The 15,671-nt window shown below is 42.0% G+C and overlaps 1 protein-coding gene across 1 annotated transcript in view; it reads right to left on the bottom strand.

The window, feature by feature from the left end:
• Positions 1-9,663, bottom strand: part of clcn1b (chloride channel, voltage-sensitive 1b) — a 62,812-nt gene extending 53,149 nt beyond the window's left edge. Inside the window, exon 1 of the mRNA XM_084053533.1 lies at positions 9,165-9,663. Coding sequence (XP_083909659.1) covers positions 9,165-9,215 — 51 coding nt within the window. The 5' untranslated portion in view covers positions 9,216-9,663. The remainder of the gene's footprint in view (positions 1-9,164) is intronic.
• Positions 9,664-15,671: the final 6,008 nt, after the last annotated feature.

The raw sequence follows: 15,671 nt of genomic DNA, 5'->3' as shown, positions 1-15,671 counted from the left end.
ATTTGTTGCACACGCACACAAAGGTCTGAGGTCTCTTTGCTCAGACTATGCTGCTGTTGGCATAGCTGGTTTTCCACTTTTCAGATACTGTTATATACATCTCATCCTATATGCCATTACTGTTCTGTTTTATGTACAACTGACTGTCAACTTCTGCAGCCATAATGTCACTGACATTACAGATATTACTTCCTCTCATGAAGGACTCACAAAGCAACTGTGGGACATCAAAAAACGTTCCAGAAACATTTAAAATCGCAATCTTTGATATAGACACAAGGCTGTTTTTTTTTCTTTATTCTTTTTTTTTTTATTACCCTCTTGAATCTTGAATTTCAAACGAATATGAGAGCTAGATGTATAGAGGTAGAATATGTGTGAGAGAAGAGTGAGGAACACGGAGGAAGACAGTAGAGAGGATGTACAATCACATGCCACTCTACTCTTTCATGGCTGTTGGTGTATAGAAATGTAACTGTATGCATAGTTATTAATATTAGGGCATGGCTCATGGCTTGCACTATACTAAACACACCTTTCTATTTGGACTTCTATCATATCCAGGTAGCTATACAACCCACGGCTCTACCGAAGTGCAACTTTGTTTTAACTACATCAACCCTAGCATCACTATTCTGGGCATGTCATAATAATAAATAAAATAAAACTCACAATGTGCCGCATTGCAATGTGTTGTGGGTTTGTAGACCGGCTATTGTCGGCGAAGAGATTTTGTGTATAGGGAAAAGAAGAGGGGACCAAATATAGTCCTGATGGACTCCTTCCAACAAAGCACAATTGTAGGGTTTAAGTGGTTAAATATCAAACAAAGTTTAGCTCTGGCTTTACAGATAAATAACTGACTGTGCAAACACTTTATATACATTTACTGTTTATCAATAATTGATAAAGAGTAAATGTGCACCAACTATTTTAGATCAATTGTTATACAATTATTGTATAACAATTGATTTAAAATATCTGGTAAATCTACTTCACCCACAGGTGAGGGAAAAAGTGAGTCCTTGACCAAAGTTGACCTCTAAAAACGTTTGCACATCAATCCCTGCAACAAATTACCTCAAAATATTAAACTATTCAATATTTTATATTCAATGAATAATCAAGACCTTACCAGAATTTGGTCTATATTCAGAACGGTCTCAAAAGTGTTGATGCGCTCTCTCATCTTCTGTCTGTTGTTGGTCACTGTATCTGTTCCTGTCTTGGTTCTTATGTGATGTGCAGTAATTTCCTCCTCTCTATATAAAGTACTGTATCTGAGTGTTACATCTGTCCTTTGCTGTCTTCCACTGCCTTCCAGTGTGAGAGACAGACAGGCTGTACCTGCTACCTGTTCCACTAAGGGAGGGTGATACAGTATAGAGTTCAATGACTGACAGGTATGACCACTACAGTACCACATGCACTCACACTCACATGCACGCACGCACGCACGCATACACACAGTGTATATTACATACATAAATGCATATACTGTACTGTCCGCACGCACGCTCTCACACACACACACACACACACACACACACACACACACACACACACACACACACACACACACACACACACACACACACACACACACACACACACACACACACACACACACACACACACACACACACACACACACAGGAAAGAGGACTAGAGGTTAATGCAGACACTTGAAGCTTGACAATAAGTTGTCAGCAGCTCTTAATTCTCTTGGGCTGACTTCCCTCAGTCTGCCAGCCAGTCCAGCAGATTCCTACATGCCGGTCCAGAGTCATAAACGCTACTGGTAGCAAGCCATCTAGCATGCACACAAACACTGCAGCATATGGTATGATTTGGAACTAGGTTTTTAGGCTGGACATTGCACTCAGGTCAGCATGAGATTCTTAAACAGATTGTCTATTCATAAAACATTGGGATTGCAATCAAGGACATTTACAATGTTTGGCTCAATTTCCCGACAAAATGTCTTCGGCAAGGCGCCCTGGTGGGTAGCTCACCTGGTAGAGTACATTATGAAGGCTGAATCCTTCCGGCAGCTGAGCCGTGTTCGAATTTGCCCCAAGGCCCTTTGCTGCATGTCATTTCCTCTCTCTCGCCTGTCTCTCTAGTGACTGTCACTATCAAAAAAACACAGATGATGTCCAAAAAATAATTGCAAAAAGAAAATGTCTTTGGCCCTTGGACTTTCATCAGTATTACACATTCAAATTAACTGAAACTGAAACTCTGTAAGTGAAATCACATACAGACACATCCAAAATGTATAGATAGATGGTAGTTATAAACAGAGCCATAAGTATCATGTACAGTCTATCACCAGTGGTATGGGCATATAAAATAGACTGGCACAAAATAAGTGTAGCAGTACACAGTCTTGTATGCCAGGGTAGAACTGACTATTGTGGATATTGATTGAAAAAGTGGTAGAAACAATGGATTTAACATAAAAGTATACATGTTTAGCCATCAACGTTAGAGAGAGACTTCTCCTCCAACTGAAAGATTTAAGTTCAATCACCATCCCACTATGGATGAAATGTAGGCCAGACTTTAAGCATATTTCAGTCACCTTTATTCTTTATTGTGAACACTTAGCTGTATCTCTCTTCTCTTAACTGCATCTGTGTTTCATGCCTATACTGCGGTGCTGCGATGACACCTGAAGTTCCCCTTGGGAACAATTATAAATCTCTCTTTGAATTAGATGTTTGCCACAGGGAGCCCTTTTTAACTTCTACCCCTTTTCTTCTACATCCTGTCTCACCTCTGACCACGGGCCCTGTGTCTCACCCTTTCACCTGTACCCGCCTTCTGCTCTCTCACCTTAAAACGTACCCCCTTTCCTCTCTCCAACACCGCCCTCCCCCCTGCCCCACCAGCCCCTGAGGTGAAACCCTACTCGAGGATAAATTTAGCAGCCAGTGTGACCCAGTGTTCACTGACACACTTCTCCGCAACGCTCTCTCTCTCTCTCTCTCGCTCTCACGTCTGTTTGTCTCTCTGTGATTCCGCCTCTCCCGGGAGGCCTGTTTGTACAGACAGATGGACGAGTTTAACCTTTACACATCACAACAACAATAACGGCAAGCCCTTGATTTTATGCTCAGGCTGAGGCATTAACCCATTAAAACGGGGAAAGCATTTATGTCTATTAGATTTTACCTATACATACACGGTATATAGCACATTGGTTCTTAAAGTGGGGTCTGGGGACCTTTGGCTATTAAAAAATAGCAGATATACAAGCTCATAGCGAGTCACTTAGTGCCACGCTATGAGCTTGAAGATCTGCTATTTTTGAATAATTGTGAAACATTTTGCTTATCTTTGAATATATACATTTTTAACTCAAATCTTTGCTTCTGGGGGTCCATGGAACAAAATATTTTGAGATGGGGGGGTCCGGGGCCAAATACATATACATTTGGGGGTCCTTGACATGAAAACGTTTTGAGCATACCGCTGGATTTAGAAGACATTTTTAGAATCGGCCTCAGGTCTTAAAAAGACCCAGGATTTCACCCGGAACAACTGCTAATCCGGTAGCTAAGAGTCGCGTCCCGCTCGATTCTGCCAAAACGAGACGATAAACAGTGTGACTGATATCCTACGAAATGGATTAATTGCACTACATCGCAGTCATTCCTGTGTGAGAGAGAGTTCTGGCATACAGGGGTTGTAAAACCTTTTAGTAGACCACAACATTTGAGACTTGTGAGATCTGTTTCATTGCTGTTGACATACATACACACACACACTTTTTTTTAAAAACTTACGGTAAGTGATTTCTCACCTGCTCCTGCATTCAACGTACAAACACATTGCATCACACACACACCCACACGCACGCAAAAACGAATGTCCAAAATCCATTATCTTGAGTCGACACAGAAATGTGTTTAAACAATCTCACACACACACACACACACACACACACACACACACACACACACACACACACACACACACACACACACACACACACACACACACACACACACACACACACACACACACACACACACACACACACACACTCTGTCCTCACCACTCTGTTAGGAGTGTGTCTGTCATGGTCTAAACACGGAGAGGTCATTTCCTCTCCACTGAGGTCAGGGGTCAAGCACAGCTGTGTGACATGGAAGTAATTAACACAGCCTAACGGCACATGACAGCCAGCGGTGTCTACACTGCCATGCTATATGCCTAAAGGTCCTTGTTGTCTGGGTCATGAGCACACGCAATAAAGAGATGTAATTTTTAATCGGAACAGGGTCGATTTTTCTGAGATTCCACATCACAAATAAAGGCCTCAGACTAGGTGAATGAGGCATCAACTATAATAAATACTTTTAATGCAAATTATGCAAGTATTTTGCAATTTTGTATATTTTTTGTATGTTACTTCATCATGCCTCCGGTGTGACCTTAAAGACCTTAAGTCTGATAAACAAAATGCATTAGGATCAGGTAGTAGCAGCTTGGTGCAAACTGCAAACACTGCTCACACTCTTCACTGTACTTATTGCTTCATTGCAACACATAAGCATATACGCGCACGCACATGCACACAAACACACACTGACGTGCATGCTTATCTCTCTAACTCCAGGGACATTCAGCCTGTAAATAGTGTGATGAACTGAGATTTCGTTATTTATATCTGACCCCCCTGTAGAAGCCAAGCAAGGACCGGACACTGGGGATTCGCCTTGGGCAATCCTCCACCACCACCCAAGAAGCAGGGGAGGAACGGAGGGCACAGAAGAAGGGAACAAGAGAAAGAGAGAGAGAGAAAGAGAGACTAAGAGGAAAGGCATTCACGCTCTGTCGCCTCATCTCCTCAATTTCTTGCTGGTTCACACGCCGATCTGCCCCAGCTTGTGTAAATGCACCCGGCCTCCCCGTGTCCCTCTGTCCACCAATCACGGACAACTATACGACCACATGCATGTAGAAGAATCTGCCACACTATTGGTAGAATTTAAAAACAGACGTGATACAACATCGCAACACAGACAAACACAACACAGTCAAGTCAAATGTATCGTAAACATCCAGAATACTCCCCTGTTGACAGATATGAATATATTGTGTGTGTGTGTGTGTGTGTGTGTGTGTGTGTTAATATATATACAGTATACGTACAGTATATATAGTCTGTGTATGTACAGTATACATACATACATTATGTATACATTCTCATATGCACTGTTGATACATACATGACTATATAATGTTTATTAATATACTAGCAATAGATGCATCAATGTAGTATATTCATTCATTCGTTCACTCTACATTTATATATAATGAAATACTGTTCATATGTTCCCTCATTCACTCAGAGATCCAATGCAGATATCTTTATATAAAAGAAATATTTTTTTATCAATAAATGTTTATCTCATCTTATTTGGTTCATGTTCTCCAAACACTCTCCTCCGTCACTCTACACCACGGGTTCTCAAACTTTTCTTGTCAAGTAACCCAAATTAACATGTATTTGACCACGTATCCCCATCTGAAAATGTTTTGTGCCAGGGACCCCCATACACGATTTGTATTGTTAAAATGTTTAAAAAATAGTCAACATTTTACAAAGTGGTTAAAGATATTTTGATGCTATATTAACTCATTTTGCTGGGGACACCCTGGAACCCCCTCAAGGACCCCTGGGGCTGGGGGTCCCCGGACCCCACTTTGAGAACCACTGCTCTACACAGCCAAAATTCTCAGTGTCAACTGAACTCTACGTTAAAGTAACACCCAGCATTTTGCTGTGTGTTGCTACGCCACAGATACACATGGAGTGTCTATGCGGTTAGGAGCCCTTTCTTTAGTCCCACATGGACCCCGGGTGACCTAGGCTGGATTCCTGCCACCGTCTCCCTTTCTGTGGCTTCCAGTCACTCTCAGCCTCTCGGATTTCTAAACTGTTTATCTGAATAAAGAGGATAAAATACCCTTCTGCTTGTAAAAGACCCTGCACAATGCTTCAGTCAAGCACCTGTCTATCTGTCTACAGCAGATTGACACCTTGTTCCTTGAGATTTTGACTAGTCTTTTGGTGTGTGCCTTGTGCACAAACACGTTGAACACCACGTTCAACGTGTTTGTGCACAAGGCACACCAAAGGACTAGTCAAAATCTCAAGGTACACCTGTGTCAGAAGGGTATTTTATCCTCTTTATTCAGATAAACAGTTTAGACTAAACATTTGCACAATAGCCTAAAAAAACACTTAACACTAAACATTTCATTTTACTTATCCATTATTACCCCCAAAAAAGTTTAACCACTGCCCTATTTTGTACTTTCATAAATTCCCAACAAGCTTGTAGATCTGCAATTTTCAAAGTTTTAGAAAATTTGAGATCAGGCTAAAAGTGGTTAAATATATAATATTTGTTTAGGGTACAGAAGAATTTGCCTAAAAGAAAAGAAAGGGGGGGGGGGAATCATAATATAATATAATTCATAATGTAATTAAATATAATTATTTGTATAGTTGCATACATTTCAATAATAATGTGTGGTTGTCACAAAATCCCAAGGCACACCTGGATGTGTCTCACACACACCAGTGTGCCTCTGCACACTAAAAAGCACAGTTCTACTAACAGTATAGGCAGGCTGACAATTCTCTTGCCTCATTCCAGTATATCAACCTGTGCATAGACCCATGGGAATGTATTGCACATACATACATACATACATGTTACTCAGACATTTGAATGGAACACTGACATTCAAGTACAAACAACTACATTGGCAATTCTATACACACGATACGTGCATGACGCACACACGTGGGGGAGATTTGTATGCAGTATGTGCAGAATACGTATTGTCTATTCACAGCACGTTTCCTAGAATAGGAAACAGAAACGTGGGTGGAAGGAGCCACTGGTGGTACAGCTTCTAAAAGTCTTTGATGTGTTATCCTTCCTGTCCCGGGGCTAGAATGTAAAAAAACATCGCTGTCGGGCGGAAACCTTGTATGTCCAAAAGCATAACTTTTCAGGGAATGGAAAAACAAACCTGTGTGCCAATGGATCCAATGGAGTTATTATTTACTCACAAGCTCTTGTTAATACTTTTCAATGGTTAACAAACACCAACAGACTTAACCACTTTCAACCTGGCATCCCTATTGTGGGCCCAAAATATCAGATCTACAAGCAATAGTAATCTTCACCACATCGCGATAAGTAGTGAGCTTCGCTACTTTTGAGCGACAGTCAGAAGACAAAGTATAACATTGAGAATGAATTCATGAAAAAAACATAAGAAGATGAAATATGGAGATACAAGGTAGACAGTGATGACATCCTCAATGTCAACTCATAAAAATCATTTACACGTTAAGTTAAAATAACACTCCACCCGGACTCCCTACCCTACCCTCCCTACATCTCTTGGTTTCTACCACTAAACAGGCCTGTTACTCAGAGACTTTTACTGTGTATAAAAAAAACAGTAGGGCTGCAACTATTGATTATCTTCTTAGTAATTACTGTATCAATTACTTTTTCCATTAATCGAATAAACAAGGACTGTATGGTCGTTTTGGTATTTGTTTTTACATTTCTTATATATCAACTAATTGACTAATACATTTGAACAGATTTTTTCTTATCTATTCACATTATTCACATTGAGAAGCACTGAAGCAGTGATCTACAGGCTGAACATTCGCACAGATGAAGCTGCAGATATAGAGTATCATGACTTCATCTCTCAACACGTACGTACATCTAACCTGTCTCCTCGGGTGTCCCTGTCTATTAGGTATTTATATCCAGCGACACATGAAAACACGTAATGGTTTTACAAGACTCGCGGCTCAAGGAGGGCTAGGTGCGATGCAAGGACACACAAATAAATATGACCCCCCCCCCCCATGCTTCCAATTTATCTATTTTAATAATGTTGTTATTTACATAATACATTTGAATGTATAGTGCCTACTTTGGCCTTTTCATAAACAATAAATTTGTTTTATGAATGTTGGAAAATTGTGTTCAAAATCCGCACCACCACTAACATTGAATAACTATACAGTTGAGTTGAGTTTTGTTTTTGATGTCTAGAGTGGAAGAAGTCCACCCTGGTAAACTCACTCAAACACTGCATAAACAAATAAAAGTATAATTAAATCATCAATATAAATTCAGTTTAAGATTTTACAGTAGAGAGGCTTCCAAAGCATTGCAAATGAAGCTGGTTTTGAATTCTAGGCATTTACAATGTACATTTATAGGCCAATATTGTACCAAGTACCGTCAATACGGTATGTACAACTAGCAACATCCTCCACTTGTTATGTCTTTACTCTGCAGTTCCATTCTGCTACCTGTACAGTCACCTTTTCAGAACGTCAAATTTCTAAGTAATTTCCATATAACTGTGTTTAAAAAAAGCAACTGATATTCTTGTTTAGTTATGGACTAGTGTGTAAACATCTGAAGTTGTCCTTTATCTATTGCCCTACCTTTAACAGTTACAGTATGTTATGTAACTACTTTCATTTGTGGTGTGCACAAATATATCAGGTCAATAAGAGAGTGACTTTACATCTCTGATCCTCTGTTAGAATATTGTGTTCGGAGAATTCTTTGAATGATTTGAACCTGAACGCAAAAGAAGGAAAGCACTTCCCTGTCTGCTACTGGGCTCAGGTTTCACAAAAGCTCATCCAAGATGAGAAGGAGGAGGAGGAGTGAGGAAGGCAAGGCGTCAGATAGTAAGAGGGAATTCAGTACTGGGGGTGTTGGGGCGAGCCGATGCCACCAACTAGAGATAATTCACCTGCTTTCACAGCAACACACACCCAGAGAACCCAGAGGTAGCAGACCAGGAGAAAAGCAGACAAAAAAAAGCTAAGAGAAAATGAGAGAGAAAGAGTGACTGATGGAGCGAGGGATGGAGTAGCAGACAACTGGAAAGGCCAGTAAAGTGACAGGTGGGTAGATGGAAGTACAAAGTGAGCAGCTTCAGAGAGAGAGAGAGAGAGAGAGAGAGAGAGAGAGAGAGAGAGATGGTGGGGCAAGGAAGGGACTGTAACAGACAGACACACAGTAAAACAGAGAGACAGACACACAGGTGAAGACAAAAAAAGGGAGAAAGGGGGAGAGACCTACCAGCGTCTGTTGGTATCTCAGAGCTTTCCTTTGCGACGCATCTGCAGCCATTGACGCGCTGTCACTGACCCAAAAATAACCTTGCTGGACACCCCAGCATTTCCAACAGCGTGGGCAACGCTACTCACACACACTCACATACGCTCAGTGTAGTTCAATAAAAATCAACATACAGAGCCTGTCACATGCATACACACACTTGCCATGTACTGTACTCGCACCTGCTCTGTGCAGATCAGCACGCACAAAAGTCCTTTCTTAATCGCTCCCTCACTCACACACACACACACACACACACACACACACACACGCTCATACACACACACACAGGCGCTCTGAAGCAGTCATTGCATAACAGCAGTTGAGAAAACACGGGTGCCAAAAGTTTCCTGGACCACTGTCTTCTGCCCCAAATGATCCAGAAGCAGTGAGCCTATCCAGCTCTGCTGCAGGACTGACCGATAGAGACACCACAGAGACAGTTGGACAGAAAGACGGACGGAGCCCTGCGCCGTGATATGACGAGACAGGAGCACCAAGCGTTCCTTTATTAGAACGGCAGACACCTAATAACACACACACACACACACACAAGCACACAACCTAGCGCCCTTAGCAGTGGCAGGAACGCCACGCGCGCCCACACACACAGATGCACGCGCTATTAGGTGTGTGTTTTCAGATGGGGTGTTCTTGTTTGGACAGGGGGTGCAAGGGTGGACAGGGGGGTTAGCACTAGCAGTTAGGGTGTGTGTGGGGTGGGGGTGGGGGGGTTAGGCACCCCCCACAGGGCTGCCCCTGCAACGTGAGCACCAAGGTGCACATGACACCCCTCCATGACAGCTCTCACCTCATCAGCCAATGATGCAGCAAGGCAATCCCCAAAAGTGATCACATGTGGCCTCCATTGTGCCCCCCTCCCTGCAGGGAAATACAAATGCTGGAAAATGCAACATGGCAGATGATCTTTCATGGGTTCCCTCACTCTACCTTACGCATGGGTTTTGACACAAGATGAGAAGAGACAAGTCAAATTAAAACTGGATTTGATTTAACCACTTAAACCATAAGGACTTAGTTGACTGGGGTTCACCAGGATTCTGCTAGATCCTCATATCCTAGTATTTCCCTCTACACCAAATCTCTTCACCAAAAAGTCTGGGCTTGTAGGTCAGCTATTTTCCCAAATGTATACCCAAGAATAGGGATGCTACTGTAGGGTACGTGGTTAGAGGAGTCCTTTGTTACTCTTTGATAGGATTTTATTCCTCAAAACCGTTGTTTTTAAATATCGTTTTCTGTTATCGAGATACATCGGCCTGTTCAAGATTGTTATCGAAGTCTGATGCCTCTCAAAACATAACTTAAACACCTCGAAATCAAATGCAAATGATCACACTTCAAAATGCTGTTCTGATGTTGGTGTTCTCACTTAGATTCTGTATTCTAAGTGAGGGAGATTGCCACAGTGGACCTCCATTGTGGTAATCCACCCAGTCCCATGCATATACATGCATAATGGGACTTACTCATGGATTATGGCAAAGACATCGAAAAAGAGTTTTGAGGAATTAAATCCTATCAAAGCGAGAGTGACAAGGACCCACCTAGTATGCTACTTTAATCTGACAGTCAATGATGTAAAACAGATTTAAGTGACATTCCTACTCTGGCAGAGAAAGCATTTCATTCTGAAAAGGACATCAAATATATCTTCTTGAAAAGGTGACATATTCTTACAAAAGAAAGAAAAAGCAAAAATGTAAACAATATAGTATGTTGAAATGGTTAATCACATAGGTAAAAATATAAAATAATCAAATTGTCTGCGTGCAGACAGACTGAAAATCTATGCATGAAAAAAAGAAATCTAAATCTCAGGACCAATGTGGCTCCATTGTGGATCACAGATTTCACGTGGCCAGTCAGAGACTGAGTTCACACTAGCAGCAACACAGCAACAGGTTACAAGACATTTTCAATAGAAGCCGGTGACATGGATATATAAACTGACGCGCAACACTTAAAAGCTTTGGAAAAAAAGAAGTTGAGCTAGCTTCCACTTTATTCAGTGCTGCAATGACACAGTGAAGCGTCAATCATTCATTCATGTTTCATTTTTTTTTCACCATTTCCACTGCTTTTCTCTCTCCATACAATTCCTTCTCATAATGGAGGAAAAACTAATTTGTGCCGTCAGCCAGTTCCCTGTTCTTTTTAACGCCAGGCTTTAGATTTTCCTTTATATCTTTCTTGCTTGTCACTCCCACACGTGGATGCACGCTTGATGACGTCAATGAGTCTTTGAGCAACACTTCAACAGCAACTCGGTGACAGTGTAGCTGACTGCACTTGATCGTTTGTAGCTTTTGTCACTGCTAGTGTGAACGCAGCATGAGACATCTATGACGTTACTTGTCTCTGACTTATCTACTGTATGAGGTATGACTACACGTTTGGCCATGAGCCGAGCCCCCATTGACTTCCATTATGAGATTAAATTTAGTTAATTATTTCAAAAAGTATAACATGTTTTTAGTAGAGATACGGTATGTCTTTGGCCTACTGGCAGTGTGCACAAGAAATGTGGCGCTGATCAGTCCAGCAGTTTGCAAGATTAGCTCTGGATACACACACAGACTGACCCTCTTAGACAGCTAGCCAACTGCAGAGCCACTGAGCCACGCCATAAAAAGCTGGCAAATCTGTTACCCACGTTACACATTGTTCTTGAGAAGCACTTTTGTTGTTATTAGTATGTAATAATGTATGTTTAAAGATCACTACTTCCACATGGCCACATTGAAGACCATTGCCACACTAGGACATGCACACAAGCAGCTAGACTGTATAGTGCAGATTCTCCACTAAACACCTACACCACATTGTGAATTTGTGGCTTCGTTCTAAACTGCACACATAGCGTACTATATTTCTTTTACATTTCTGAATTGTTTCTACACAGTTGTAGCCCATTAACTGAATTCAACAGCCAATTCACCTCTGAATTGGCTGTCGAGATCTCTGATCGTCTAGCTACGCAAGACTAGTTCCCTGTGTATTGTGGTCCCTGCGTCTACTTCCACTGTTGGCCCAGGGAGGGTGTCTGTAAACAACCACATACAGCAACGTAAATTCACACACACACTCCTCCTCAGTTCCCCTCCCTGATGAACAGACCGACCAGTAGGAGTCACTACCGCAGTGACAAGGACATGAACCCCTGCCAGCTCACATCAATGAACACTGACTGTACCTTGGAGAACCCGGCCCACTCCGCACAAACACATCTTCAGGCTACGGCGATAAATCTAACGTTTCTGAAACGTTAGCATGCTTGTTGACACGGCCAAATAAATTGGTGCAAGTGAGATGTCTCATCTTCGTCCAGAAGACCTATGTGTGCTACCTTTGACCTTTGTGTAGGGAGCATATCTAGTTTAGTTTTTAGATCAGTTAATTTGTTTTTATTTTAGTAACAGTAACATTTTCCCCAGCCTAGCTAGGCGGAAATGGACCTGACCTACATGTTTTTTCTTGCATCATGATCCAAGGAATCCAGGGAAGCAGGATGGTGTGGCTCCTAAATTAGGCTGATTTGAAAAAAATGGGCTTTCTTGGCCCACTGGCAGTGTACAAGAAAAACTTTATGCTGATCGGTCCAGCAGTTTCTGAGATTATCCGAGATGGCGGAAGTAAAGAAAACTCACTCTTACCATATGAAGTCAACAGAGGGATGAGTGTTGTGGGGGAACCTGCCAACACCCGGAACTACAGGAAAAAAAGGAAATTAAGGTACAATACGTTATGTCCTTAAGCCTTTCAGTGGACACTTTGCAAAGGCCTTATTCTATAGCATTGTTTACAGCATGGCAATATGACCGCAGTCTTACAAAAATAGTGGATCTACAAGCTCACAACAAGTCAGCAGGTGACACGCTGTGAACTTGTAAATTCAATATTTAAATATCTTTATTATTGAAATCTGAGATCCAAGTAACATCAAAGCAATGGGGGGAGGATAATGGCGAATTATTTTCCTTCACACCGTTGAAAAATACTATGAACATAAGAACCGTTACATATCGGCCATACAATGTCATATCATGTTGGAGAATTAAATATATTGACCAGCCTGATTTTTACCCAGGTGGAACCAAGTACTGTCAGCTTTAGCTAAAGTCATTAATCATGCTATTATTTGGTCTTTGTTTTATGATTGTTCACTTAACCTCATGAGCCCTAGCATCCCTATTCTGGGCATGCCTTGATAGGTGAACATTCTGCAAAGCTCTGCCAAAATAGACAAATTGTGAGCTTGTAAATTAGCTATTTTCACTATTTGACATACAACAAATTATATAGGGTTTATGTGGTTAAACTAGATGGTGCTTAGCTGGTGTCATGCCTCCTGGGGAAACATGCTAGCATGATACACACACACACACACACACACACACACGCACATAAATCCTGTTTAACCCTTAAACCCTACCCTGCTTTGTGGTCTACACGCCACCACATAACAACCTAATCTCACACAGCACCGGATAGGCCAATGAGCAATGTGCGTGGCTATACGAGTGTATTTGTGTGTGTGTGTGTGTGTCTCTTCTCTGTGAACAGTTTGAGTGTGTGTGTGTGTGTGTGTAGAGGGGCCTCTGTGCATGCGTGTGTGACTATGACTATGCTTATGTCCAACTAGGTGTGTGTGTGTGTGTGTGTGTGTGTGTGTGTGTGTGTGTGTGTGTGTGTGTGTGTCTCGGGTAGAATGACTGGAGACAGCTGGCTGGTGGGGGGGTAGGTAGGTGGGTGAATGCTCTATCTGATACACAGACAACATTATTAGCCGAGGCAATGGTTTGTCCGTCCGTCCATCCATGTGGGACGCGTCCGTCGTGGTGAAAGTGCGGTGGGACTCCAGAGTACAGCGGAATAGCAGGGAGCCAGTTATATTACACCTGAGAACGTAGGGGGAGGGAGAACAGGCTGTACGCCTGTGGGGTGGGTTAGCACAACACACACAAACACAGCAACAAGGCAGATCAAATACAGTGGAGCGTGCAGAGCGGATGGGCAACGTATGGGGTTCCCACACTCTCACTGCTGTAAAGCCGGTGTATGGACACACATACACAAACACACAAGCAGTATACACACAGTATACAACACACACACACACACACACACAGCCAGTGTGTTTGTGGGTGTATGTGGAACACAAAGCTTGCAGGTTTAGGGGACCTATGGCTTATGTATGTAGACACACAGAAATGTTTTAATTGCAAATACATACATGCACATAGGGCAGTGAGTGAGTGTGTGTGTGTGTGTGTGTGTGTGTGTGTGTGTGTGTGTGTGTGTGTGTGTGTGTGTGTGTGTGTGTGTGCGTGCAATAAGAAAGGGTTTAGGAGATGTGCACGCATGCATGCGCGCGGACACACACTCACACATTAAAAAAATAGCATTTCGTTTATTTAAAAAACAGAGAACTGTTTATTGTATAGTACAACATTTGGCAGTCATTGTTATTGACAGAAACAGAATTTATTTTCCCCCCCTATGCTGTGCCTCTCCATAACTTGGCAGTGAACCTGACCCTTCCATACCTCTTATACACAAGGGCAGTTCTCCTGTCATACTGCACTAGAGTCCCGTTCACACAATTTCTCCTTTTTGGTCAAAATCAAGACTTTTAGGCTTTGTTCAGACTGCAGGCAAATCAGATTTTCTTCTCAAATACCATCCTTAGAACTGACTGTCCACACTGCAAGTGATCAGATCGGATTTGTTTATTCAGACATCATCAACCAACAGTATCTGCAATGGTTGTTGCGCTGACGATAGGCATGAATAATACTTAACTTATACTCCGTTATACGATGTTGTCGCCAAAAATAGCAGATCTACAAGCACACCACACGTCGCAACACATTGTGAGCTTGTAGATCTGCTATTTTCTGCGAGCGACACCGTTGTAGAACGCAGTATAAATCAGGCATCAGTGACTGAGTGTCCTCCTGGGTGTATTTAGAAATCAGATTTTGAATCTCATTTCAAACCAGACTTGATAAAACCAATCTGACTCCAATCTGGATAAGCCAAAAATCTGATTAGCGCTGACGGTCTGAATATAGCCTAAGACGGGTGTAACTGCCCTCCTAAGGCAAACAGCAGCAACTGGTTTTTGTGTGTTTAACTGACAAAAGATTTCATTTAACACAGAAATATCTCCTTTAATGTTTACCTTTTTGGCAAAATAAGTGACTGGGATTTCAATTTTATATCAATTGATGAAAATTTTTGAGAAAAGAGAAAGAAAGGAAAACCGATAGCCGACCCTTGAATGCCGAGTGCCAAGCCGGGATGCATTGGGTATCATTTTTTAATAGTCTTTGGTATGACTCGGCTGGGGATTGAACTCCGAACTCCCAGCCTTAGGACGGACACTCTAATTACAAGTACGCAACAATCGATGCAAAGCTAAAATATTGATTCAGATCATAA

This window comes from Gymnoscopelus microlampas (genome assembly GCF_963454915.1).
Source record: "Gymnoscopelus microlampas genome assembly, chromosome: 3".
In the NCBI taxonomy this organism is placed as follows: Eukaryota; Metazoa; Chordata; class Actinopteri; order Myctophiformes; family Myctophidae; genus Gymnoscopelus; species Gymnoscopelus microlampas.
The sequence above is the reverse complement of the archived record's forward strand: the minus strand, read 5'-3'. Positions and strand labels throughout refer to the sequence as shown.